At 35.4% G+C, this 27,216-nt stretch overlaps 1 protein-coding gene and 2 pseudogenes across 1 annotated transcript; 1 reads left to right on the forward strand and 2 right to left on the reverse strand.

The window, feature by feature from the left end:
• Positions 1-7,355: 7,355 nt before the first annotated feature.
• Positions 7,356-15,670, reverse strand: LOC107015484 (transcription termination factor MTEF18, mitochondrial-like). The gene is made up of 5 exons (XM_015215772.2): positions 13,712-15,670; positions 12,492-12,610; positions 11,155-11,221; positions 7,654-7,912; positions 7,356-7,576 (listed from the first exon to the last, which is right to left on the reverse strand). The coding sequence occupies exon 1, from the start codon at positions 15,562-15,564 to the stop codon at positions 13,864-13,866; it is 1,701 nt and encodes a 566-aa protein (XP_015071258.1). The 5' UTR covers positions 15,565-15,670; the 3' UTR covers positions 7,356-7,576; positions 7,654-7,912; positions 11,155-11,221; positions 12,492-12,610; positions 13,712-13,863.
• Positions 7,919-9,603, reverse strand: LOC114076486 (annotated as a pseudogene).
• Positions 15,671-17,093: 1,423 nt separating the features above from the next.
• Positions 17,094-17,611, forward strand: LOC114076468 (annotated as a pseudogene).
• The last annotated feature ends 9,605 nt before the right edge of the window (positions 17,612-27,216 follow it).

Genomic DNA, 27,216 nt, shown 5'->3' on the forward strand with positions numbered 1-27,216 from the left:
CAGGGCCTAAACTTCATTTTCGCATCAAGAGGATGGGCTACTATTGGCCAACAATGGTGATAGATTTCTTAGAGCATGCCAAACTGTGACAAGCATGTCAATTACATGCTATTTACATCCATCAATCACCATAGGCTTTGCATCCAACTATAGTCTCATGGCATTTCGATGCATGGGGATTTTATGTTGTTGTACCTCTTCCAAAGTCGTCAAAAGGACAAATGCATATCTTGGCCGCAACTGACTATTTCTCTAGATGGGCTAAAGTTGTACCATTAAAAGAGGTGAAGCAGGAAAAATGTTGTTGATTTTATCAAATCAAACATTCTTTTTAGATATGTCATACCAAGATGTATAGTTACGATAGTGTATCACCCTTTAACAATGAATTCATGAGCAGTTTATGCGATAAGTTCAGTTTTAAGCAACATAAGTCTTCAATGTACAATGCACTTGTCAATGGTCTTACTGAAGATATTAACAAGAAACTTGGTAACCTATTGAAGAAATTATTTGCGAAGAATAAAAGAGACTGCCATGAGAGAATTGGTGATGCTTTTGAGGCATATCGTACAACCTTTAGAACGGCTATGCAAGCGACTCGATTTTCATTGGTGTGTGTCGTAGAAGCAAAACCTTCCACTTGATAAGAAAATTCCATCATTGTAAATTGTAATTTAAGAGGGACTTACAACTGAAAGTAACACTTAATTTTGTCTAGCATAGTTGGAAACATTGGAGGAGAAGAGATAGGAAGCACAGCAAAGGTTGGAGTGTTATCAAGCTCAAATTGCGAGAGCATTCAACAAGAAGGTGCAGCCTCTAATCATTTCAAGTGGGAGACTTGGTCTTAGTAGTCAGGAGACCCATAATGTTCAATAGACGTATCAGTGACAAGTTTACATCAAAATGGGATGGGTCGTATGTTGTGAAGGAAGCATATTCAAGTGGCGCCTATAAATTTGTTGACCAAGAGAGCTAAGAGTTGGTCCAATCAACGCTAATTTTCTAAAGAAATACTTCCCAAGAAGGTTTCCTATGCTCCTTAAGGTATGAGAATAAATTGCATGTTACTCCTGGCCTGCAAGAGTATAAACTATGTACGTCCCAAAAAACACTCGTCATCTTGAATTACAATATGACTTGATCATCTTCACCGAGGTAAGTAGGCGCTTGGAGTAATCACTCTCAGTTCAATCGCATGAGTAAAAAAAGACGGGTTGGTGGAATCATGTTATCATCACACTAGCTCTTTAAAATGATATAACTAGCACGTGAGTTCAAATGTGTCACAGATGAGCAGAGGAGAAGAGTTAAGCAAGGCATCCTAGCTAACTTCAAAGGCGTATTTATAAAAATTTGTAAAGGTTTTGACTATGATTTTTACATATATCATAGTTCTTAGAGTTTATTTCACAGCGGAAAAATTGGCTCGTAATTCAGAGGCTTCTATGTTGAGTTATGATTTTTCTACCACGACCGCCAAAAGCTGGAAAAAAAATCATCATATTTTGGAGTTTATCTGAGCAGACTTCAAAGGCCTATTTGTGAAAATTCATAAATAATTTGATCATGATTATTACATATATTTATCTCTTGGAATCCACTTTTCAATGAAAAAAGCGGCTCATGATTTCCAGGCTCCTACGTCAAGTTGTGAATGTTCTACCATGACCGCTCAAAGTTGTGAAATAGACCAATAGATTTTAGAATCAATTTGAGCAGACTTCAAAGGCATATTTGTGAAATTTCATAAATATTTTAATCATCATTTTACACAGATTGAAGTTCTTGAAGCCCTCTCCGCAACAAAAGAAGAAGCTCGTAATACAAAATCTCTTACGTCGAGTCATGGATCTTCAACTATGATCATTCAAAGTTGCATATCAAACATCTTAGGTTTGGAAGTAAACTTAGAGATGATGAATTTATTGGTATTGGATCAGGCGACTTGCGATTCAACTTGAGTGTTTGCTTATGGTGGAGATAATTTTGTGTAATTCATTTATGCTTCAGTAAGTTACTCAAAAGTAGGGGCCTCTTTACCTAAAACATCACATCGGAATAGCCTTCTGATAAAAGTTCTATATTGAAACGGTGTACCCACAAAGATCATATTGTTAACACTCCATGTTCAAGAGACACGTTTTTTTGTTGTTGTCAAGAGCGCACAAAGTTGAGGAATTGACATTCTGGGCGAATAGCCTACTTGAGAATTTTATCCTCATCAAATTAGAGTGAATTTGTTGTAACTTCTATAAATAGTGTGGTTTTTTATGCGCTCGTCACAATGAGATAAGAATTTCTTGGTTTCATCACACTTAGATCGATTTTTATACTTCACACAAAAGACGTTTTCCTCCAATTAAAACAATAAAATCTCATAGTTTCATAATTCGAGCTAACTTTGCAATGTATTTGTATTAATATGGAAAGATTTTGACTGTGATTTTTACATATGTTGTACATCTATGAGTTATTCTTCCAATGGTACAATAACACATCATTTCAAGGCTCCTATGTCGAGTTATTGATTTTCTTCCAAAATTGTTCAAAGCTGATGAGTTGATCGAGATAGAATTTGAGCTAACTTTAACATACATTTGTAATAATCCAGAAAGATTTTGGCTGTGATTTTAACAGATGTTGTACTTCTATGAGTTATACTTCTAAAGGAACAAGAATCGCATGATGTCAAGGCTCTGACATCGAGTTATTGATTTTTCTCCCGAAGTTTCTCAAAGCTAGAGAGTTGAACGAGATAGAATTTGAGATAACTTTAAAGTGACAGAAAATAAATTACAATCACAAATAAAATATGAAGAAACGGTTTTTTATTGATCAAGATTGTGGGTATAATTTTGTTCCTCCCTTGATTCTTCTCTGCTAAGATTTATCCATGATTCGAGAGCCGTTCGTGGCATATTCAGAAACAAGCTAGGATGATTTAGATTTGACCTCTATATAAATATTTCATGAATTTATTGGAATATTAGGGATATTCAATATTTGTAAGAATACCCAAGAGTTTATGGGATATTTGAGCTCTACAATGGGTACTTCACTTATCGGATAAATCCAGCTTCGATGAACTTATTCACCTCCGCTTCAAGTTGTGTTACCAACTCAGGGAGAAACACTCGTTCTGATTAATTTTATAGGTCGTGTTCCATTTTTTATCCCCAATTATGAATAGTTATACTGGTTCTAAGGCCCAACATTTCTCTGTATGACCAGCAAAAATGTCTTTATAACCTCAACCAATGACTTGAAGTATTTCCTCTCTTCTTGTGGTGTAAGAAGTGAACTAATGCAGGTCGGGTGTGGATCTTCCAGAGTCCCAAGATTTAGTTTCTTGAGGTCGTCTATGGTTGATTATACGCCATCCTCTAGTTGAGGGGGAGCCTCTTGTGCATCAGCGTTTGTATCATCAATATGTGGACCTTCTTCCATTGTTATGTATAGGATGATTGTGTCAAGTTTGAATCTTTCCTCTGATTTTCTACGAACACTGTGATGGCTTCTCCTTTCTCCTTTTGTTTAATTTCATGAAACTGGTTGGTGTAAACAACATTGTTATTGGTCACATCACAAAAATCTTGATTTTCATGCTCCAGCAACGACTTTCCTAATAATGACTTCCTTTTTTTCTCTCAAGCAATTAAATACATAGGTCTTTAAGGTGGTGCATCTCCCTCCACTTTTTTCAGAAGATTCCTCTTTATCTTTGGGTCCAATCTTTCAAATGCATAGACACGGGGTGTCAATCTCCCAACGAGTTCAAACAACGAGGTACATCATGGTGTTTTACCCTCCTTAGACTCCTTTTGTTTTTCTACTTAGGTGTGGTAGTATGTAGTTATTTCCTTTTCCTTCTTAGATGAACTCCTAAAAGGCTCCAGCAAGTTGAATCCTAACCCAAACCTAGGAGTGGCAACATAATATCCTTTCTTTGTCAACCGCATTTGAGACTTTGTAAGCCCATATATCTTTTCACCAATGACTTCATCCTTGAGTTTTCCTAACATTGTTGGATTTGAGAAGTTGTACCTGATTTTTTAAATAATATGAAGACCTTTTGATGAAAGTTTTCTTTTATCTTACCAACTTAGGTATTGCCTTTGGATGGATCCCAAGGTATAGACAGGACTTGTGCAAGTGGGATAATCATTTTCTCCTTAAAATCATGGAATGTTGTGTGACTAAATTCTTTTCTCAGTGGGTGAACTTGTTGAGTACATTCCTCAAGTAGTGGTTGTCCCTTTTTTCAATGTTCACATGGAACGTAGTGAAAAATTGGTGTCTCATTATCAATATTGGTATGTATGTCTTCTTTGATGGTGAAACCTTAATCGAAACCTCTTCTATCTCTTCTTAGACATCTTGATAGTGGCCCATTAAACTTTACTATCTATGAGATGGATTGGCTCAGCTTGTGTAGATTCCTCCATATTTGATCTTCTAGAATCTAAATAATATTTTGCATATGCAAAATAGACTCCGTCTCAATGAAAATATTCATGTTTGCATAGATTTTTACTACCTCTCAATCTTTCATATACTTTATGCATTGACGCAAAGTGGACGGCACCACTCAATTTTCATGAACCCAAGGACGTCCAAGAAACAAGTTGTATGATGTTTCTCCATCTATAACATGAATCAAAGTGTTTGATTTCACGTCACCAATGTACAATCCTACGTGAATCTTCCCTATGAACCATTGTCCTCCTTGATTGAAACCTTGGATCAATAGGTTACTTCGGAAAATTCATCAATAGAGATCCCAAGTCTTTTCAAAAAAGCTTTTGGCATGATATTGATCGTCGAACCACCATCAATTAGTATGCGATTAAGATGTTCCCGAATAGATCCTAAAACGTACAAAGGTTTTTTTATGTAGCTTAGACCCTAACAACAATTCATCATCTCTGAAGGCAATTGTAGCACAACATGGGGCAACTTTTTCATCAGTTTGATGTTCTTTTATTATTGCTGGATTATGTTCACGTTTGATTTCCTTTGTTTAATGTGGGAAACAACATGTGTTGCACCAAATTGACTACCGCATAGGAATTATTTCAAGAAAGAATTCAGCTAACATTATGGGCTTTCAGACCTTTGCAATAAAAAATCATTGATCTTTTGGCTAGTCCAAGGCTTGACGCTTTCTAATGGTTGTAGTTGATTCACATCACTCCTTATTTCTCTTGTTTTAGGAATTCGTATCTTATGAAATTTGTGGTGTATGTGCTTCTTATGAGTAACTAGAGTCCAACCATCAGCTTCATTGTTGTCTATCTCTAGTGAACCTTCAACGGTTTTCTTTGGAAAATCAACTTCAATAGGTGTGAAACTTTTGAATTGAAAGGAAATGGTATTTGGCATAATTTGGGACCTTGAGCACTTCTTTTAATTGGGTGCTACACTAGCATGATTCGCCTCTGATGTTTCATCCATGTCAACAATGATTTTTCCAACACTAACTAACATCATGATTTTCTCCTTCAAGATAAAGAATTTACTTGTCGGGTGGTCAAGGACGCAATGGAACTTGAAGTATTTAGGATCACTAACCTTATTGATTTCTTCGAGCCTCTTTAATTCTGGAAGATCAATGACTTTCTTAGCAAGCAATTCATCAAGAATCATAGGTACGTCTAAATTTAGAAACTGGTAGACCTTCACTTCTAATTCTTTCAAAGTGGGACATTGCCTCTCTTCCTTTAGATATTGACTTTGGGCTTCCCCCGTTTTTAGTTATTCTTGGTGGTAACCTTTACAGAAGTTTCTTTCACCGTCATAGATTCCTTTGTATGGATTTTTGAGGTCATACGTTTCTTGAATTCCTTCTTTTGCTTTGTCAGATCAGCAAAAGGAGATGCCTTCGCATGACTTGCGATGCTCAGCTCCATGTCATGCGCTCGTGTTTCCTCAAAAGTTTGCGGTTTGATTCCTTGTAATATGTACAGAAATCCCCAATGCATACCCTGAATGCACATTTCCACAACAGATATTTAAGAAAGACGATCTTTGTAGTTCAAACTCAATGATCTACAATGATTGATGTAATCCACCACAAGATCTTCCTTTCTTTGCTTAGTGTCGGTCAACTTTATCATGCTTATGGTTCGACGAGTATTGTAAAAACGATTGAGGAATTCCTTCTCGAGGTTGCTCCCAACTATCAATGGACTCGTGTTCCAGGTCGATATACCATTCAAATGCATTCCCTTTCAGTGAACGAACAAAATGTTTTACCAAAAGGTCACCATGTGTTCCAGCATTGCTACAAGTATCAACAAAGTGTGATATGCTGCCTTGGGTTCCCCTTGCCACCAAATTGTTGAAGCTCTAATGGTTAATAGTTTGTTGACATTGATAGACAATCAATCCATCTGGTATATGACTTGGAGATGTACAAGGAACTTTGTGGTGTTCCACCATATTGAGCCATGATAATGTTTGTTATCATGTCTTGCAATTGTTGGACAGATAATGCTCTAACTGAAGCAAATTATTTCTCCTTATGAAATTTTAACTTCGCTGAAGATTCCTAAACATCCTTGTTTCGTGCATCAAAATCAGGTGGACAAGTGGGGACATGACTTGACTCTCCGAGTGTGAATGTGTCCAACTTATTCATAAGTTTAGCAATATTAAGATTTTTTTTCATCAACGAATTTTTTCAAGGCTTCAATGGTTTGCTCCATCATTAAAAAAATTTCGTCCATGTCGGGTAAGTCAGCCATCAATGCATTGACATTCATTGAAGTTGGAGAATTCATTGAATCTTCATATTCACCAAAGTTGGAGCCAATTTGAGAAAATTCTCCAAAGAACACTGCTGCAAGATTGTCACTAGGTATTGCAGTTATGACCATCATATGGTAGTTATTGTTTTTCATCATCTCCAAAGAAGTGAAGTGTACATATCTATCTAACCCACTGTTGTTGAACTTATGCCGAGTAATCAGGCTAACATGACTGAGATCAGCAAATACTTGTATGAAAAATGACTACTCTTTATGAAGGTCATTGCAGTAGTTGACTTTGTAGTTTCTTGTTTGCAAGAGAAAGAAATGAAGAGCAGAATCGATCCTACAGGTTACTGCAAGCAAAATAAATAAAACAAAAATATAATTATTATTAATGAATCTTGTTAGTATAATTCTGGTGTTCTCTTGATTCCTCTCTCCTAAACTTCTCTATAATTTGAGGGTCTTCAATAGTGTATTTCTCAAATGTAGGAAGATGTAGACGTCCTTGAAATGTATTTGATCTTCAAAAATGACGGGAAGTACTTCGTCGTTCAATTTGATCTCTGGGAAGAACTCATATTAATTGCACAAGTGTGACACAACTAAAATTATATATTAGTGGTGGAGCCAAGTTTTATGACATAGGTATGTACATTCTATTTACATAGGCAAAAGGAAAGTGATCCGTTATGATAATGCTTGCTGCAGTGACAAAAAATGGCTTCAATCATATTGCAAACTGTAGCCAACATGGCTTTTCACTGATAAAAATGGCTTCAATCACACTGCAAAGGTGTCGCCGACATGGCTTTTCACTGAAACAAAATGAAGCACAGCACTTAGTTGAAGTTCTGAATGTAGGAAGTAGTAGTTCTGGAAGAAGTCTATATACCTTGTTATAGTGTTTTGGAAGGGGAGTCTTCACCTCTAGAAAATGATTGTGATTGGAAGTGGCCTCTTGCTTGTCTTTTTATTTTTTGTGACAGGATTTTCGATGTTCCTTTTGCTGCTTCCTGCTGTGTCCATTGGAGCAGGTGATGATGGTGCACTGATGATGTTTTCTTTTTCCGCATATGACAAGATAATTAATTTTCCAGGAGTTCCATCCATTGTTTAGCAAATGACAAGATTAGACGAACTTTGCTGAGAACCTACAACAATAAACCAAAATGACAGAAAAGAGAATTAAGAGCAGAAGGAAACAACGAAAAAAATTAAAGTGTCCAGCTAAATCCTGTGAGTTGAAACCATAATTACAATAGCAAATAATTGAGGAGATTATAAACACCACCGGAGACTTGAGAGGGTTAGCTGTGGTCCTATTGTTGCATATTTCTCAGATGTTACCCTCACCCTGCAGTCTCCGTTTAACTCTATTTGCAAGGAAACTAAAAGAAATCATCTACCTGTCACCCAATGACACTTTGAGCTGGCGCCTTTATCAGTCCGACTTCATTCATCAAAAAGTCACATTCTCTGCATCTTTCCATCTTCCAACTGCAGAATAGATCTTTCCCCATAGTATATAATTTTCTGTGTTCTCTGGCTCTAGCTTAAACAGCCACCTTGCAGACAATTCTCCCAGTTCCACATTTTCATGTATCACACAGGCACCAAGTAATGCACCCCAGATGGCATGACTTGGTTCAAAAGTCACAGTTTTAATAAGTTCATATGCCTCCTCAAGTCGGCCAGCTTGATCAAGAAGATCAACCATACAGGTGTAATGATCTGTTCTAAGACTACCAGAGTGATTTTTAAGCATAAAACTAAACAAACAAAGACCGTCATCCACCAAACCAGCATGACCACAAGCATGCAAAATCGAGGTGAAAGTGACTTCGTTAGGTTTGACCCCAGATTGCACCATCTCATTAAACAGTGAAAAAGAAGTCTCGCCATGCCCATGCATCCCATAACCAGCAATTAACGTACTTCACAAGATTATGTCCCTTTCTTTCTTGGGTATCCCATTGAAATCTTGTGACCATTATCTAAATTTCCACATTTAGAGTATACATCAACTAAACCAGTAGCTACCTCAGTTCTTGTAACAAATCCAGATCTTACAAGATAATTGTGCATGCTCAACGCTTGCCTTGGATCAGCTTCAATGACAAATGAGGAAGTACACTTTTCAGGGTTGCATCATTAGGTTTAACAGCATCTAACAACATGAACTTGAAAAGCTCTACCGCTTCTCTTGCAAGCTCAGTCCTCTTCTTGCTAGTCTTTGTAAATACCTGATAGCCTAGTCTAAAACAATTGCATTTAGCATACATGTCAATAAGGCGAGTTTCTACATTAACATCAACCTGAAACCTGAAGGTCCAGCCTGATAGCCCAGCCATGCGGCATTTGCCAAGCCTCAAATGAGGCAAACTGGCACATGCAGCAAGAAGGGATGCCAGAGTTACTGCATTCGGCTTTACACCTTCAAGCTGCATCCTTTGAGAAAACCATAGTGCATCTTTTAAGTACCAATTGAAATGAAACCGTGGATCATAGTAGTCCAAGTAACCACATCTCTATCGATCATCTTCTCAAAAACCGACCTTGCTTTATCCATTCTTCCATACTTGATGTACATATCAACGACAGCTTTCCAAACAGACAAATTGTCCCAAAAACCTACTTGTTCGACCAGTGAGTGAACCTCTCTGCCCATCTCAAAGTTCTTCAGACACCCACACGCAGGCAACACAGAAAGCACAGTGGCACAATCAGCGTGAACACCAGCATCTTCCATTCTCCTGTAAATCATTAGGGCCTCTTTAAGACTATCATTTCGGCAATACCCACTGATCATAGTATTCCAGGTCACAACAGTTCGTACCTGCATTGCTTCAAAGACCCTCCTAGCACCATCTTTTATCTCCACAACTCATCTACATGGACAAAAGTGAATTTCCCACAAAAGTTCCCACATATGGCCACTTCATTCAATGAATCATGCAACATCACTGTGTTCCATCTTAATCTCACAAAAGTTCCACATCTTTTCTGCTAAGCAACTTATATATTCATTATTATTGATCAATTGGTCCAATGAATAACATCAATTCATCCAAAGCCCATCAACAATTCAGACACAAACATATACACTAACACATAAGCTTCATCCACGACAGAGCGATTTCTCGCCGCAACGCACAAAGCCAAAACCTTAAAGTCCGATTCAGCTGTAATTTCAAGAGCTTTACAGCTCCAAAATTAGTAGACCCCAAATAAAATCAAACAAACTTGAAATCCGAAAAACATATTCGGTATAGCATAGAAGTTAACCACAAAAGAATTTATAATCCAGCCTAATTTAGCAGAAAGAAATATGGAAATCTAATTGAAAAAGGAGAAAACAACAACTCGAAATTGCAGACCTGATAACAGAAAGTATAAACAGAGCAGCTTCGACAGAACGGCAACCTTTTCTTCTATATACAACAAACAATACTTTTCCCTTTTGTATATAAAGGAAGCAACAAGAAAGTTAAAAAACTAAAGCAAAAGCAGAAACAAAGAGCAGAAATTGGAGGTCACCACAAAGCCTTCAAAATTATAGCTGAATTGAAGAAGACTACGTGTTTGATGAATTTACAGAGAGCAGGACACGTATACACAAAATGCAGCCTTTGAGAAGCTGAAACGATAATAATACCCCTATTGACCTTTATTACTTTGAGAAATCAGAATGACAAAAATATCCCTGTTTGCCAATTGGATGACCAATAGCAGACATGTCGAAAAGCTACTTAAACTGTCTCTTCTATATAAGAGAAATATCACAACTTTGACGAAAACTTGTACAATATATCAACTTTAAATTAAAAAATTCCATCAAACAATATTTGGTTTGCTGTTTTTTTTTTTGAATCAAGTTGCTAATATTATTTAAAATCCTTAGTAAAATGGTTACAAGTTCTCTCTCCAACTAAACAGGTACACTTTCCATCATATCAAACACACCTAGATAACAAAGTTAAAACTGGAACTCATTGATACAGGGGAAGCTGAAATCTGAATTTTGAAGTAACAAACTCTAAGTTCTTGTCAGTGTATTTCTGGAATGAGAATTCTAAATTTCTCTTCCTCGGGACGATTGACGAGGAATAGGACGTGAATGGTGGTTGGAATCATTCCTCTAAATAAAGAAAAAAAACATTTCATCATATAAGTTACACAAAGAAATGAAGTTTACTTATAGCAGAACAAAACTAAGTTTTTGCCCCTAATAAATTCATATAAAACCTCAAAAGATTTCATGCCCTGCGATTAGAGTGACTCTTCTCTACTTTTGGAATGTACAAGGCTAATCAGTAATGCTAGCACGGATGTTGAATCTCTCCATTCACGAAGAAATTAAATTATACCATTACTTGATCATCTACCAAATTACCTTTGATGTTGTTCACCTCTTGGCTTTGATTTCTTTTTTTCATCCTTCGTTCTTGATGTTTTAACAGCTGCACATAATAAATCAGTGACATTAATCTAATTGATGATTAAAACTAAACAGCCAAAAAATAAGAAATTAAGGTAAGAATTTATATCAGGAAATTGATGGAAGACTTGTGTCCGGACATGAATGGATGTCAATGGTGTATATTTCACTCTTTGGTTAGTATAAATATATAATGTTGAAAATACCTTGAAAAATATCCACGTATAAATAAGATCAACTAATACAAAGGAAAAAAGCGGATCAATGCAAATTCCACACAACTAACTGGAGGCCCCAAAAGAAATTAAAACAGGGAACTTTCTTCTTTATGAAAAATAAGTGATAAATCAATGCAACCTTGAAGTTCCTTTCCTATGTGTTTCAGAACCTCACTAGTTGTTGGGGTTGACTCTAATGATAGAGTTAATGTTATGATATTATTGCAAGGAATGGGACTTAAAGAGTCAAACCGTATGTTGTGTGTCCCACATCGGTTACATGTGAAACTGATGTGGGGCTTATATAGCCCTGGGTTCTCCCACCTTAATAGCCAGCTTTTAGGGTGTAGTTCTCCTAAGGTTGTATCAACGGTATCAGACACCCATCACTCTCCATGCCCACTGTGCCTTGGATGGTGACGCCGGTATGGCAGTGTTTGTCCAGGGCTAGCAATGTCTAGTGCACAGCTGTTGAGGACGACGATGCGGAGCGTGGTGGTTTGTTATGATATTATTGCAAGGAATGGGACTTGAGTTCCACATCAGTTCCATTAAACTGATGTGGGGCTTATATATCCTTGGGCTCTCCCAATTTGATAGCTATAAGATAAACTGACTAAATGAACCGCACTTCCTCCAGCAGATATGGGCGATGAAACAATGTGTTTCTCTTCACTTTTAATATGAGCTCATATATGGATCATGTAGAAGCACAAAACACCATCTAAATGATCGTAAAAAGAAGCTAGCAACAATATAATGCACCTTTGATATTCCTGACTGCATTTCTAACTTGCAATTGAAAGAAACAATCAGACAGAAAAGTATCTAATTCTATTTTCACTTGATAATATGGAAAGTAATTGCCTTTGTTTGGGATAACACTGTACCTATAGATAGGATTGGCGTGTTATGACTTGTGGATGAAAATTTTGGTTTCAACTTTGAAAAAATAGCTATTTATAAATGAAAATGGAAGTCTTTTATTGATAAAAGTAGTTTTGGCTGGGGATCAGTTCCTTTACATGGTTTTTTTTTTTTTGAAGCAGTTTCTTTACTTGTATTTATCCTCACCTCCTCCTGCATTGACCAATGTTTACAGCATGCATACATGCAGCATTTTTGTTCTTAAAGTGGGCTGTGGGGTTTGGCACTCCATGTCATGTAGCTTAATACCTTGATCCATAATGCACCTGCATGATTATTACTGTTAATAGTACCAATGGGGCGGATATACAAAAATAACAAATAAGGAAACCATTTATAGGCAGGAAAGGTAATAAAACAGTGGAAAGAGAATGAAATGAAAAATAGAATTAAACAAAGAAAAAAAGAGTGAGAGTAAAGAGCATATTGGTGTTAGAGCTTCACCATAGCAGCTAAATGAAGAATAAGAGGCAAAACAGGGAGAAGAAGAGGAACATTCATGTCCGCAACACACTCCAGTTACCTTGATCTGAATTCTAGTATGTTATCCACAAAATCTCTCTTTTGTTTTTGATAAATACTAGTATATCTCTTTTATGGTTTACTTAACTTTTCTTTTCACTTTGACTATTTTGCTGTTTGTTCTGATGTTTCGTAATATACTATCTTCTTAAATATTAATGAATTGTATATTTTGGCAGAAATGTTTATCCAGTTCAGTGTTAGATTTTACTCAAAGTGATAATGATTCTCTCTGATTCTGGTCAATTCTTCTTCATAATTAACAGATTCATCTACTGTGCAGAAAGAAAGAAAGACCTGCAAATTTACATTCATAAAAGTGGTAAATTACATTCTTTAACATAAAATGATATTATTTAATGGTTTCTGAAAAGTTAAACTCCAACAATGCAAAATAGAGGACATTGAACATGCACTATTCATCACAAATAGGGCGTATATGCCATGAATGGTACTGAATGCTAAGCACCAAAATAAGCCCACATACTGGAATTTAGTTTTTTACTTGGCACAAGATAAACATTATTTTCCTACAATCTGTATTTTCCCCTAATACGAGTAAGATGGTCCTTTGTTCAATTCACCAATAATATAAGCTAGTGAGAGGTCAATGCTAAGGAGTAGAACAGTTCATAAAGAAGACAATTCCAAACAAAGACAAAGAATTTTTTAATTTTAACAGTACAACAATAGCAAGTAAAACAGTTAGACATATTGCCAGCGGAAAAGACAGGTGAATCAAGAATAGTGGACTTCAAGAGCAAACACGGACATTATAATCCTTAATCATTGAATGGGTCAGTAACAGGGACATCCAAGTACGATACAATTAGAAAGGTCATTACCTGGATGCCTGCTCCTTTTTGTTTCACTCAAAGTAAACACATTTAGAACTGGTAATCATCTTAACTTAAGCAGGAGACTGCTTTAAAGAGACTTCAAGCTTTAGACTTCCCTTTGTCAATGCTACCAGATGGAACGACTCACGATATCTCACTCAATCAGGATATATCTCTCTTTTCAGATCTTGCCAGACTTCAAGGCCTTTAGGATGAGGATTTACATAAGTCTTCATGAATAGTTTCTCTGAGCAAGCTATGATAGTGCTCAAAGACAATGTTGGGTCCACTTTTCCTTGATCTTTGAGCCAATTATACATTGAAACCCTAAGTGTGGTTCTTGGAATTGTGTAGTTTAGGTAGGATGGAAACGAAATTAAAGTAGACAGTGGAAGACCCAATTTATTCAATAGAAAATCAATTTTTGCCTCAAGTACCTCTTTCCTTTGATTGAGTATTTGCGGATATATTTTCAGCACTGAAGCAACATGCTTTCGATTCAAACCAGCATTTACCAGACAATCAAACCTCTCTTGGAGCTCCACCCCTTTCCCTCGAAATAATTTGAGAGCTTTCTCCATTTCACTCGAGTTCTCAGCAAAACCCAAATCCAAAAGGAACTTAGTTTTCATCATTTTGGATCTCAGCTCCTCCTCAGCTATAGGTAACCGTTCAACTTTGGCTCCACGAACCAAATTCCTCAAAAATTCGGGATTCTCCTTGATCACACTACAAAGCCGCTTCTTCCCTGTATTCAGGGTAGTTAGCAAGCTTGTAGCTTTCTTCAAAACACATGAGCCTAGCAATGTAGGGTATGAATGAATAATATTTCCAATCTCTAAGAAAGGCATCTCAATTTGAATCAAGAACTGGTATCCTTGCCTCATATTGAAAACAAATGTGGATATTGGAATTTGTGGGAAGTGTAGAAATACACCAAGTAATTCGGGTATCTGAATACCAAATTTCAACCAGAATCCAATTAGCGAAAATGTAGTACGTCCGGAACAATCAAACAGAAGACCAGGAACTTGACAAATTAACTTTCCCAATTGTTGATCAGTCAAGCCCAACCCGTTCAAGAAGCATATGAGCTCGAGTAAGTGGCTCCAATCTACAAAATTTCCATTCAATTGCTCCTCAATCCAACTATATTCAACTCCTGTTTTCTTTAATTCCTCAAAAACTTGAAAAAATTCCTTGTGTACATTCCCAATCAAAAGATGAGGACTTGCACAAACAAGCTTGACAACAGTACACTGATCTATCCCAACCCCGTGAAAAGAAGCAAGTTTCAAGTCCAGAACTCCAGAATCATATCTAAAAACTTCTGGAGCTTCAGCAAAAATCCATCCTATCTTATTTCTTGAAATACCATAATTACACAAGATGTGATAGTTATCAAGCAACCTATAATCATCATTCAAAAAGATGAGATCTCTAGGAAGAAATGGCAAGTACTGACAAGGTTTCAGACCAATACTCTCAAAGAATGGTTCAAATTCATTGATTGGATGATATCGCAAGAATCGAGTTAAAGAACGTCTAATATCATTTTCATTATCAATTCTTCGTAATAAGTTGGAAAGAAAAAAAGGTGAGTTTTTACTCATATGTTCAGCATCCATAAACTGCAAACTTCTAGTGGAATGCAAGTAGTCTAGCAAAGCAGCTTGTGCTTCCTTCTTCACTGCACGAGGTATATGACATTCTTCTTCTTTTTCTTGTTTCAATTTAGATTTTTTAGCAGTTGCATAAAACCTGACCTTTTGGAAGGAACCAAAAGTGGGTCTAGAATTGTTAAAAGCATAACCCCATTTGAGAATTAATGGAGTTGTCAGTTTCTGCAAATGCTTCATCAATGGAACGACAAGGAGAAATCTCTCTAAGATTTCAACAAATCACTTCACTTTCGATTCTGCGGGAAAGGGCCACACAAGGGTTTTGCGAGAAAATTCAGCGAAAGGTGTCAAATAAGTCTCGTTCTTTTTTTTTTTTTTTTTTTTTTTACAGATTGACCAAGAGACTGTCAAATTCTCTTTAAAATGTAATTAACTAATTATGGGATTAAATTAATATTTTTAAAATTTTTTAATTTTTTATAAAATACAAAAAATCACACTTTTTTAATTCAAACCAAATCATTTAAAAAGAAAAATATTTTCATCTTCCCTCCTCTCTTCTCTCTCTTCTTTTCTTCATCTTCTTCCTTAGAAATTCATAAATTCGTCGTTACTCTTCCTCTGCAGTCGTTATTCTTCCTCTTCAGTCCTCCATTACTCTCTCATCGTTCTGATCTGTAATCGTTTTTTACTAGAAATAGGTAAGCTATTTTTTGAAATACTTAACAATTTTCAAAGTTTTTTTCTTGGATTAATGAACAATAAAATGTTCTGTAGGTGTAAAAACTGAATAATCAACTTAATGGTGTGTATTATTTATCATTTTTGAAAGAAAATCAGTCAACTCAAAAAATCCTTATTTTGAGGAAATGTATCTGTAATGTTATCATTCAGTGAAAAGTTGTTTTTTGTTGTTGTTGTTGTTCTTTTTTTGGCCATTTTGTTAATATGATTTTAGCGTATGTTGCCACATTTTAGTGATATGTTGGTCATCAGTTGCCACATATGATTCAAATGTTGCAATAATCTGTACAGATGTGTCAACATATGATGCATCTGTCGCTACATAAGACGTATATGTTGCGCAACAGCAGGTACATATGTAGCAACATAATATTAATTTATCGCAACAGACTATACCATCGGTTGCAACATACTGCTAATATTATTTTATAATGAATTGTAAAATTGATATGTTGGTCATCTGTTGCCACATAAGATTCAAATGTTGCAATAATCTGTACAGATGTATCAACATATGATGCATCTGTTGCTACATAAGATGGATATGTTGCAAAACAGCAGGTACATATGTGGCAACATAATGTTAATTTATCGCAACAGACTATCCATCGGTTGCAACATACTGCTATTATTATTTTGTAATGAATTGTAAAATCTCAGTATTTTATTATTAACCTTGTAGATGAAATGATACAAGAAGCTTCATCCATGACAACAACTCAATCTTCTAACATGAAATGCTTTTTTTGTCTATGCGAAGAATGTGAGCAGCAACATGATTATTTTATTAGTCGTGTTGAAAAACTCACTGATATTTTTAAGAAAATGTCTCATAATATTGATGTGCAAAAATCCAAGAAGACTTCACAGCCTTTGAAATGTAGGAGGTTGAAAAAATCTATTTCTCAAACACTTTCTATGAGAAGAAGGTAAAGGAGGAGAAGGAAAAGGAGAAGAATGCAAAGGAGGAGAAGGAGACGAAGGCAAAGGAGGAGAAGGAAAGGGAGAAGAAGGCAAATGAAGAGAAGGAGAAGGAGAAGAAGGCAAAACAGGAGAAGGAGAAGGAGAAGAAGAAGAAGGCAAAGGAGATGGAGATGGAGAAGGAGACGGAGAAGGAGAAGGAGAAGCAGAAACAAAAAGCGAAAGCGAAAAAGAAAGGGAAGAAAGTCGAAGTTGTCGGTTGTGATGTGAAGCGACAATATCCATTTGAAGGTTTTAACATTGACGGCGAGGGTCCAACTGAACTAATGTCATCCTTCTCGCAAAGTAAGTAAAGTAAAGCAAATAAAGTCGTTCAACTATTATTAGAATTTCTTCTTGTTGTCCAATATATGATGATTTATAATGATTACACAATTGCAGAGGAAACAAGGAGGATCACTACTTAGTCAATTGCTCATAACTTAAAGTTGACAAACTTGATTTAGTAGTTGTATTTTCAATGAATAAGGACTGGTTCTACGTAATGTCTCAACCCAATAGGTGTTGGAATGATGAGGTAAATCCATGCTCACTTTTATATGTACTGTTTAGTACATGAATGTATACAATTAAATTGATACACTTGTTTGATGCATGTGTGCAGTATGTGGATGTCATATTTTACTATTTGCTTAAGAAGTTGAAGCAAAAGATTCAGTCTGAATGTCAATATACCACCACTAGTTGTTTTTTCAAAACATACATTGACAATTCTAGTGAATATGAGGATAAAATCATTGACATAATGAAACTGTCTGTTATACCTTCTGGAATGCCTTGGCACTTGACGGATGATATTTATGTCCCTGTAAATAATAATGGGGAATTCCATTGGGTCTTGACAGTCGTTGCATTAAAGGAACGTTGCATAATAGTGTACAATTTCAAGTGCTCAAATAGGTCTAATAGAAAACTATCCTCTGAGATTCAAAAGATGGCTACAATGTTGCCAAAGTACCTTGAGTTGAGTGGATTTTTTTAGCAAAATGAGCGAACCAACTGATCAGTTCTTAAATGTTACCAAGGAAAGAACAAATCTCACCCATTCGAAGTCAGTCAGGTTACTGGTATTGCCCAACAAGAAAGCAGTAGTCTGTAAGTATCACAATATTATTTTGTCTTACGACTATCGAAATGTGATGTTATTATATTTTCTGATAGATGATATACCATGCAGAGATTGAGGAATTTTTGTTGCTGCATACGCTGAGTATTTGAGTGATGGATTACAAGTACCATCTGTGGAATTAGTGCTGACACCCTTCGCTTGAGATATGTTTCACTCCTATGGAATTATGGGATTGTAAAGGCTCGAAATGGTTACGTTAGTAACAATGAAGACCCAGAGATGCGTAGAACTAAAAAATCTAAGATCGATGAAAATGTTGAGTTTACAACCCCTGATTAGATATGTGGTTATATATATTATATCATTGTGAATAACCTTTTTGTTGATAAGTTGTATAAAACAATTGGTGAAGTGTTAATTAAAATGTAATTTCTGTAGTAATAAACACGACAAAATTATATGTTGCAACAGTTCGTATATATGTAGCAACGGATAGTATATATGTAGCAACATATGTCACAGTTTGAATTGTCAAAATTAAAAAAAAAATTAAACGGCTTTATTTTCATTTTTCCTCTCTCCTCTTTTTTATAAATGTCGTTACGTATTCCACAAGATTAATTTATTTATGCTAATTTCTCTTCTATATATGTGATTTTTGTAGTAATAAACACGAAAAAAATTATATGTTGCAATAGTTCGTATATATGTAGCAACAGATAGTATATATGTAGCAACATATGTCAGAGTTTGAATTGTCAAAATTAAATAAAAAATTAAACGACTTTATTTTCATTTTCCTCTCTCCTCTCTCCTCTCTTCTATAAATGTCATTTGGTATTCCACAAGATTTATTTATTTATACTAATTTCTCTTTTATATATGTAATTTCTATAGTAATAAACACGAAAAAATTATATGTTGCAACAGTTCGTATATATGTAGCAACAGATATTATATATGTAGCAACATATGTCTCAGTTTGAATTGTCAAAATTAAAAAAAAAGTTTAAACGGCTTTTATTTTCATTTTCCCTCTCTCCTCTCTCCTCTCTCTTCTATAAATGTCGTTTCGTATTTCACAAAATTTATTTATTTCTTGTCTACTGCCAACTACTTCTCCTTCTCTCTTCTCTTCTTCTCTTAGTCCTTCCTTCACAGATCATCCTCAACAGCAAGGCGGTGTTGTCCTCATAATTTCTACTTTATCGTCGTTGATATATATCTTCCCAGGTAAGGTAACATTTAATTAGGGTTTGAAATGCATGTGCTTATCTACTTATTGCCCTGTTTTGACTTGTGGTTGTAGTTCATGTGTGTGTGGCTTTCAAATATTTTATTTTTGTGGTTGCAGATACAAATATAATGTCTCCTGTCAAAAGAAAACTTGATATTAATACATCTGACCAAACAAAGATCCAGAAGAAGGCTAGGTCTAAATTTCATAGGAAGAGGAACGACAATACTACTCTTTTAGAAAATCTTGCAACTGAAGCAGTTTCTTCTTCTCAAGCAGAAATAGAATTCTGTCAAAAAGAATATGAACAAAGACAAGTAGTGGAGGAAGAAGATGGAAAACAAAAAGTTGAGGAACAAGGGAAAATAAATGAAGTTCAGGAAGAAGGAGGGGAAAATACAGAAGTAGTAGTTGTGGCACAACAAGAAAAAATAAACGAAGTTCATGAAGAAGAACAAGAACTTCATGAAGAGTTCAATGCTAGTGGTGATGATGGGATTAAAATCATCAATGCAGACACTTTCCATGTGCATCTGCAGCCTGATGCTAATGGTGACAGCATCATTAGGTCAGTCCTGGGAAGACCTTTCGTCAAATTCAGGGATATCCTCAAGAGAAATCAATTGAAAGATTTTTTCAGAAATAGCTGTTTTGGTCATTTTCTTGATTTACCCATTGATCCACTTTCACGTTTTAAAATGACCATCGTGTATGAACTTCTGAAAAGAAGGTTCATTTTATAAAAATCTCAATAAGAAAGGATGAGATTCTAATTAATTATTGTGGCATGCCAGTTTTCTTTGGCATAAGAGAGTTTGCCATAGTTATAAGGCTAAAATGTAATCCTCCTGTTGAGCCCATCTCTGAATACATTGTTAAAACAGAACCACGACGAAAGAAAATAGTTAACGTAGCAGAAGCAGGACAACAGTCACTGCCAACTGAGGAGCAAAACTTGATGTCCTTGTTGGCAAAAGCTTTAAAAATTCTGACTTATTAAGTTTGTTGGAACGGGAGGATACAGCAAGGAAGCACAAGGAGTCATTGTGCTTACTTTGATTTACACATAATATTCTTTTGCCGAAGGATCCGGGCAACAACATACTTTTAAAGTATGTCGATTTCTGTCAGGATATTGAAGCTTTCAAGAACTACCCGTGGGGTCATGAGAGCTTTCATCTAACTGTCGACTACATGTTGAGGCCTTTAGGAGAAAAGACCAGCAACTTGTTTGGGTTTCCATGGGATTTCATGGTAAAGTTGAATGTTTTTAATCTTTTTATATTATATTAAGTATTGACAGGTTTTCCTTTTTTACGGTCCTGGGCATTTGAAGTCATTCCTTATTTAACCCACCAAGTAATTGCAGCAGAAGAGAGATCATCCTCAAGGATGATGGGATGGTTGATGGAAAGAACAAAAACTACCAAAGAAGGGCATATTCCAGATCTTTTTAACCCTCCTTTTGATGCAGTAAGTTATTATTAGTATATTACAAGCATATGTTGCTACATTTGTGTCACATGTTGCTACAGATGATTCATTTGTTGCTACATGTGCCACAAATGTTGCTACAGACGATTCGTGTGTTGCGACATGTGACACATTTGTTGCATATGTTGCTACTGATGATTATATGTAGCATCATGTGAATCATATGTTGCTACGAATGATTATATGTAGCAACATTTGAGTCATATGTTGCTACAGCTGAAGCGTATATCGCAACATTCGTCCGTCACGACTACATAATAATTTGTTGCTTGATCAGGAGTGCAAAACTACGTCTATTTAATTTCACAACTATGATAATTGTATTGATTGTACACAACTACATAATACTTTTGTATCATCTACAAAATTCTTCTTGGTAATGCTTAAAAATACAAGAAAAAAAAACAAAGAACACCAACATTAGCTTCCAGATGCTACAACATTTGGTCTTTTTCTTCTCCTTCATCTCCCGTTCGGTACTTCTTTTGATATGACTTTCATCAACAGTGTCCAACTCCTTAATTTTGTTCGCCAATCGGAGAATAACGAACTTGGATCGTATATCAACATCTTCACGATCCCTCCATCTAAAGAAGTTGCATGAATTCTCCTAAAATACCACAAAGAAATAAATTTTAATTAAAAAAAATAAAGAGATCTGAAATCTCCAAATATTTTAGAAATAAACATACATACACGATATCGTGGACAAGACCAAAATCTGTGACCTGGATTGTCTTTTGACCATGAAGTTTGCATTGAAAGTAGATCTCCATGTTTGCAATACATTTTAACATTCAACATAGTATCATTTTCATCATCACAAATTCGACTTAGTATAGCATTTGACATCATACCATTGGAGTACCGAAATTTGGTTTAACCAAAGGCGAATCAAATATAGAACAGTGTGACTGACAGAAAATCAAATTAGATTTGAAAAAAGGCGCCAAAACTGAAGCGGCAAAGATGAAAAATTTTGAAAACCCTATTCTTGAAATGAAAATGAACACGTATTCTAGAATGGGTTGGGTCTATTTTACTTTTTGTTAAACATAATGGCTTTGCCTATCATTAGGACACTTTTAAAAAAGAGTCATTTGTTATAATTATATGTTGCAACAGTTTTGTTATATGTTGCGAATTTAACAACAGAAACTGCATATGTTGCTACAGATGAATAATCAAGAAGACACTAATAGACGATTCGATCGATTTAGGAAAGGAAAAATGGAAATTTGAACCAATTATTTTGTGATTTAAAACATAAATAATGAATAATAATAAGGTATAACATTTGGAACAGCGATTTAGAAGGGTGTTATATAACTATCATATGGATTTACTAGGACAATGTATGATGAACTAGTGAGATGATTGTCTTTATTAATATAATTGCTATAATACAATGGAGAGTGTTGTTAACGACCATAATTTGTTACTTAGACATGTTGTAGGACTATATATTGGTGTTACATATCGAATTACGTGATAATTTAATTAAATTAAGCACCAAAAGAGTCATTTTTTATAATTATATGTTGCAACAGTTTCGTTATATGTTGCGAATTTAACAACAGACACTGCATATGTTGCTACATATGAAAAATCAAGAAGACACTAATAGATGATTCGATCGATTTAGGAAAGGAAAAATAGAAATTTGAACCAAAGTTTAGTGATTTAGAACATAAATAATCAATAATTATAAGGTATAACATTTGAAACAACGATTTAGAGGGTATAACTATAATATGGATTTACTAGGACAATGTATGATGAACTAGTGAGATGATTGTCTTTATAAATATAATTGCTATAATTCAATGGAGAGTGTTGTTAACGATCATAATTTGTTACTTATACATGTTGTAGGACTATAAATTGGTGTTACATATCGAATTACGTGATAATTTAATTGAATTAGACCCCAAAAGAATCATTTTTTATAATTATATGTTGCAACAATTTCGTTATATGTTGCGAGTTTAACAATAGAAACTGCATATGTTGCTACAGATGAAAAATCAAGGAGACACTAATAGACAATTCGATCGATTTAGGAACGGAAAAATAGAATTTGAACCAAAATTTAGTGATTTAGAACATAAATAATCAATAATAATAAGGTATAACAATGAAAAGTGTTGTATACGACCATAATTTGTTATATCATAATTCAGAAATAAGTACAAAACAAGTGAAGGTAACATTTTCACCATATGTAATATAATATATTGCCACATATATAATTTCAAAATAAATACAAAAAACAATAAAATCAACATCGTCTTCAACACAGATAAAATTAAATTATTCCACACAGTAGTATGCAGAAGAAATTTAATTAGATAATCTAGTTTTAAATCACAAATACACAATTCATAATGAATATCATCTTCATCGTCACTTCCTCTGGGCCAATCGATCCTGCGGGCATTTTGTTGGGGTTGATGCACAGTGCAACAAATGGGTCTTGCACCCAAAATATTAGGTTCTTGCACCCACATTCGATTTAAAATGCACCGCAAACGGTGTCGACATCTTCTCACTATTATTGGCATGTTTTTTTCATGTTGGCAATGTACATCAAGCCTTCTCTCATGGAAATACCGTCTTCAAAGATTGAAATTACGGCAAGCACATACTCTGCACCACGGTGGCCACCTTCTGCTGCTTTTTTAACCATTCTCAGTGCAGTTGGATCATTACGATTGAAAAAATCAAACTATAAAAGAAACAACACATTAAGATTCCAAAATAAATTGATGCAAGGTGAAGAAGAACTAAAAATAGTAAAATTACCACGCCTTTTCTGTATAAGGCTTCTAAGTTCTCCGATGCTATGCAAATATTCATGAAAGAAACGGCATGTTGATTCGTTGTTCATGTAGGTTCAGTGGGAAAGCTGGCCAATGTAACCTTCTGATATAAGAACGTTCATTACCAACTTCATTGAGGAACCTAGAACATAATTTAACACTAACTAAATCTTCTAGAGAGTAGGAAGCAACCCTTTCAACGATAATAATTACTAGTTCAGTCGGGAGGGATTCAAAGAGGTTTAAACTAGTTGAAGCCATTTTTGAGAATGAAGAAGAGAAGAAGAGAAGACAACTTTTGACTTATCTCTCCCTTCTTGTGTTCTTATAAAGGCCAACAATTTTGAAATGTTGCAAGACATGACGTTTCAACAGAGTGAACGGAAGAGTCATAATTATTAAACAAAAGGTATTATCTAATAGCACACTTCCACGTAATCATAAGTTAAAAGTATATTGGGACAGATGATTATCTGTAGCAATATTTGAGTCATATGTTGCTACAGCTGATTCGCCTGTAGCAACATTTGTTGCATATGTTGCCACATCTAATATATCTAAAAGCACTCTCCCACGTAATCATTATTTAAAAGTATATGTTGCTACAGATGATTATATGTAGAAACATTTGAGTCATATGTTGCTACAGATGATTATATGTAGCAACATTCATCCGTCACAACATGTGGCATATGTTGCTACAGCTGATTCGTCTGTAGCAACATTTATTGCATATGTTGCCACATCTAATATATCTAAAAGCACAGTCCCACGTAATCATTATCTAATAGTATATGTTGCTACAGATGATTATATGTAGCAACATTTGAGTCAGATGTTGTTACAGCTTCGTCCGTCACAACATTTGAGCCATATGTTGCTACATATGATTATATGTAGCAATATTCGTCCGTCACGGCATGTGGCATGTGTTGCTACAGCTGATTCGTCTATAGCAACATTTATTGCATATGTTGCCACATCTAATATATCTAAAAGCATAGTCCCACGTAATCATTATTTAAAAGTATATGTTGCTACAAATGATTATATGTAGCAACATTTGAGCCAAATGTTGTTACAGCTGATGCGTATATTGCAACATTCGTCCGTCATAATATTTGAGTCATATGTTGCTACAGATGATTATATGTAGCAACATTTGAGTCATATGTTGCTACATATAATCATTTGTGGCAACATATACTTTTAAATAATGATTACGTTGGAGTGTGCTTTTAGATATATTATATGTGGCAACATATGCAACAAATGCTGCTACAGGCGAATCACAACATGTGACATATGTTGCTACAGATGATTTGCCTGTAGCAACATTTGTTGCATATGTTTCCACATCTAGTATATCCTGTAGAAACATTTGACATGTGTTGACACAGAAACAAAGAAGAAGAACAAATCACGCATTGGGGCATTTCTAAATAAGATTATATAATAAAGATCATCCTCAAATAAGAAAAACATTCATTAAAATTCAACAACACAACGCTTAACACTTCTTATGGGGCATTTCGATTTGCGCATGTAGTTTTTTTGTGGCCAAAGCCCCTACATACTGAACACTTATATTTTCTTATTGGAAATGATTCACCAACTCCACGCCTTCTCTTCTATGTCCTTCTTCCGGGTTTACTTGGATCAACATATGGATGAGGTATTTCTCTCTGTATGATATCCAAAGGGACAATCCAAGAATCTTCAGTTGGCACAGGGTGAATTTCCTGACAATATGCCATTATGTATTTTTCCACTGAATAATATAGAAAGGAGTATAGGTAAATCTGATTTCCAAAATCATCACCATGTTGGGATCGAATCGCTGCCATGGCATGTGGACAAGGTATTTTGTCCAAATCAGAAATTCTTTAAGTACAAGTTCTTCTTTGTAGATCCACAGTAGCAAAAATCTCCATGACCAGTGACACTGAACTTGTAGTTAGCGATTTGATGGGCCAACAACTTGTTGCCCGCATTGACATACTCTGATATGTCTTTTTCAATTGAAGGAAAAATCTATTTGTGGAGTGCACCAGTTCCATACGCCTCTGGTGAGATAACAATGCAAATCTCCTGTTTATTCATCAAATAGAGCGACAATGGGAAATTCTCTTTCAACATCAAACATAGCATTCACCGATTCCACGATGTTTGACGTCATAATGTTATATCTACACAACAACAGATAAAAATCAAACAAAACACATAAAGTAAAAATAAACTCAATTGATATGGTACCTATTTCCCGGGCAAAATGCCCTACTCCATGTGTGAAATCCAATACGTTCAAGAGCTTTAGCGGCCTTTGGTACCAAATCTCTTATTTGATTGAAATGGTCATTGAACTCACATATATCGTACGCCTTTGCTGCTTTATAAAAATGTGACACTACCTTTGAATTGTGAAAGTTATTTCGAATATTTTCCCCAAGGTGTCTCATGCAACAACTATAATGAGATGCAGGGTAGATTCTCGAAACCATCTTTCGAATACTTGGATGCCTATCATAGATAATGCACAACTCATAAGTATCATCTACAAAGCTTCTCATATTTTGAAAAAAATATTCATATGAGGCATCGCATTCCTTGTTCATGACACAGAAAACCACTGGAAATATATGATTCTCGGCATCTTGTGCCACCGCCGATAGCAGAACTCCTCTATACTTGCTCCTTAGAAATGTGCTATCAACGGCTATTACTTTTCTCATTTCTTGAAAAACAATTATCCAAGCAGCATATGATACAAAGAAGTACTGGAACCTCCCATTTTCATCGAGCGACAATGCCGTCTTGCTTCCTTAGGTCGCAACTTCAAGCATATACCTGTACACATTAAGCACTGCGTACCCGTGCTCATGTGTTCCCCTAAGATTAGACTTAGCATGCTCCATACCCTTATAAATCTTCCAGTAGCTTACCTTATGACACAATTCTGTGCGGAGTTGATTTGACATGTCTCTTGTGGATGGGCCTTTACCATTAGGAAACCTATTTTCAAAGTACTTACCTATGACTTTTGTCGTGGCGTGGGGATTATGACATGTAAGATGCTCTGAACCACACATATTGTACTTTTCATAGATTCTAATGGAAAACCTGTCACTACTTGTAAATTTCACAGCCCTCAGCCACCAATTGCAATCCGGACATGAACATTTAAAGGAAAACACATTACGAGAATTGATCACCTTTTTCAGTCTAAAATATTTTTTCAAGCAAGCAATTTTCAATGAATTTGCCAGTTCTTGCTTGTTTTTGAATGTCATTCCCTTATAAAATCCTATTTCATCATCTCTAACATTATTCACACGTGAAGTTTGAGAAGTACATGGATTGTTGCTGCCAACTATTGGAGTGAGAGGAAACTTGCTCGCAAGGTCCGACCCTTCAGCTTGAGCTTCACCTTCACCTTCACCTTCACCTATTCCAGTTTCATCATCAGGATTATTCATGTCCGCATGATGAAATTCATCATTAAACATATCTTGTTGGCCTTGGTCTACATTATGATCCTACTC

This window comes from Solanum pennellii, chromosome 3 (assembly GCF_001406875.1).
Source record: "Solanum pennellii chromosome 3, SPENNV200".
Classification (NCBI taxonomy): domain Eukaryota; kingdom Viridiplantae; phylum Streptophyta; class Magnoliopsida; order Solanales; family Solanaceae; genus Solanum; species Solanum pennellii.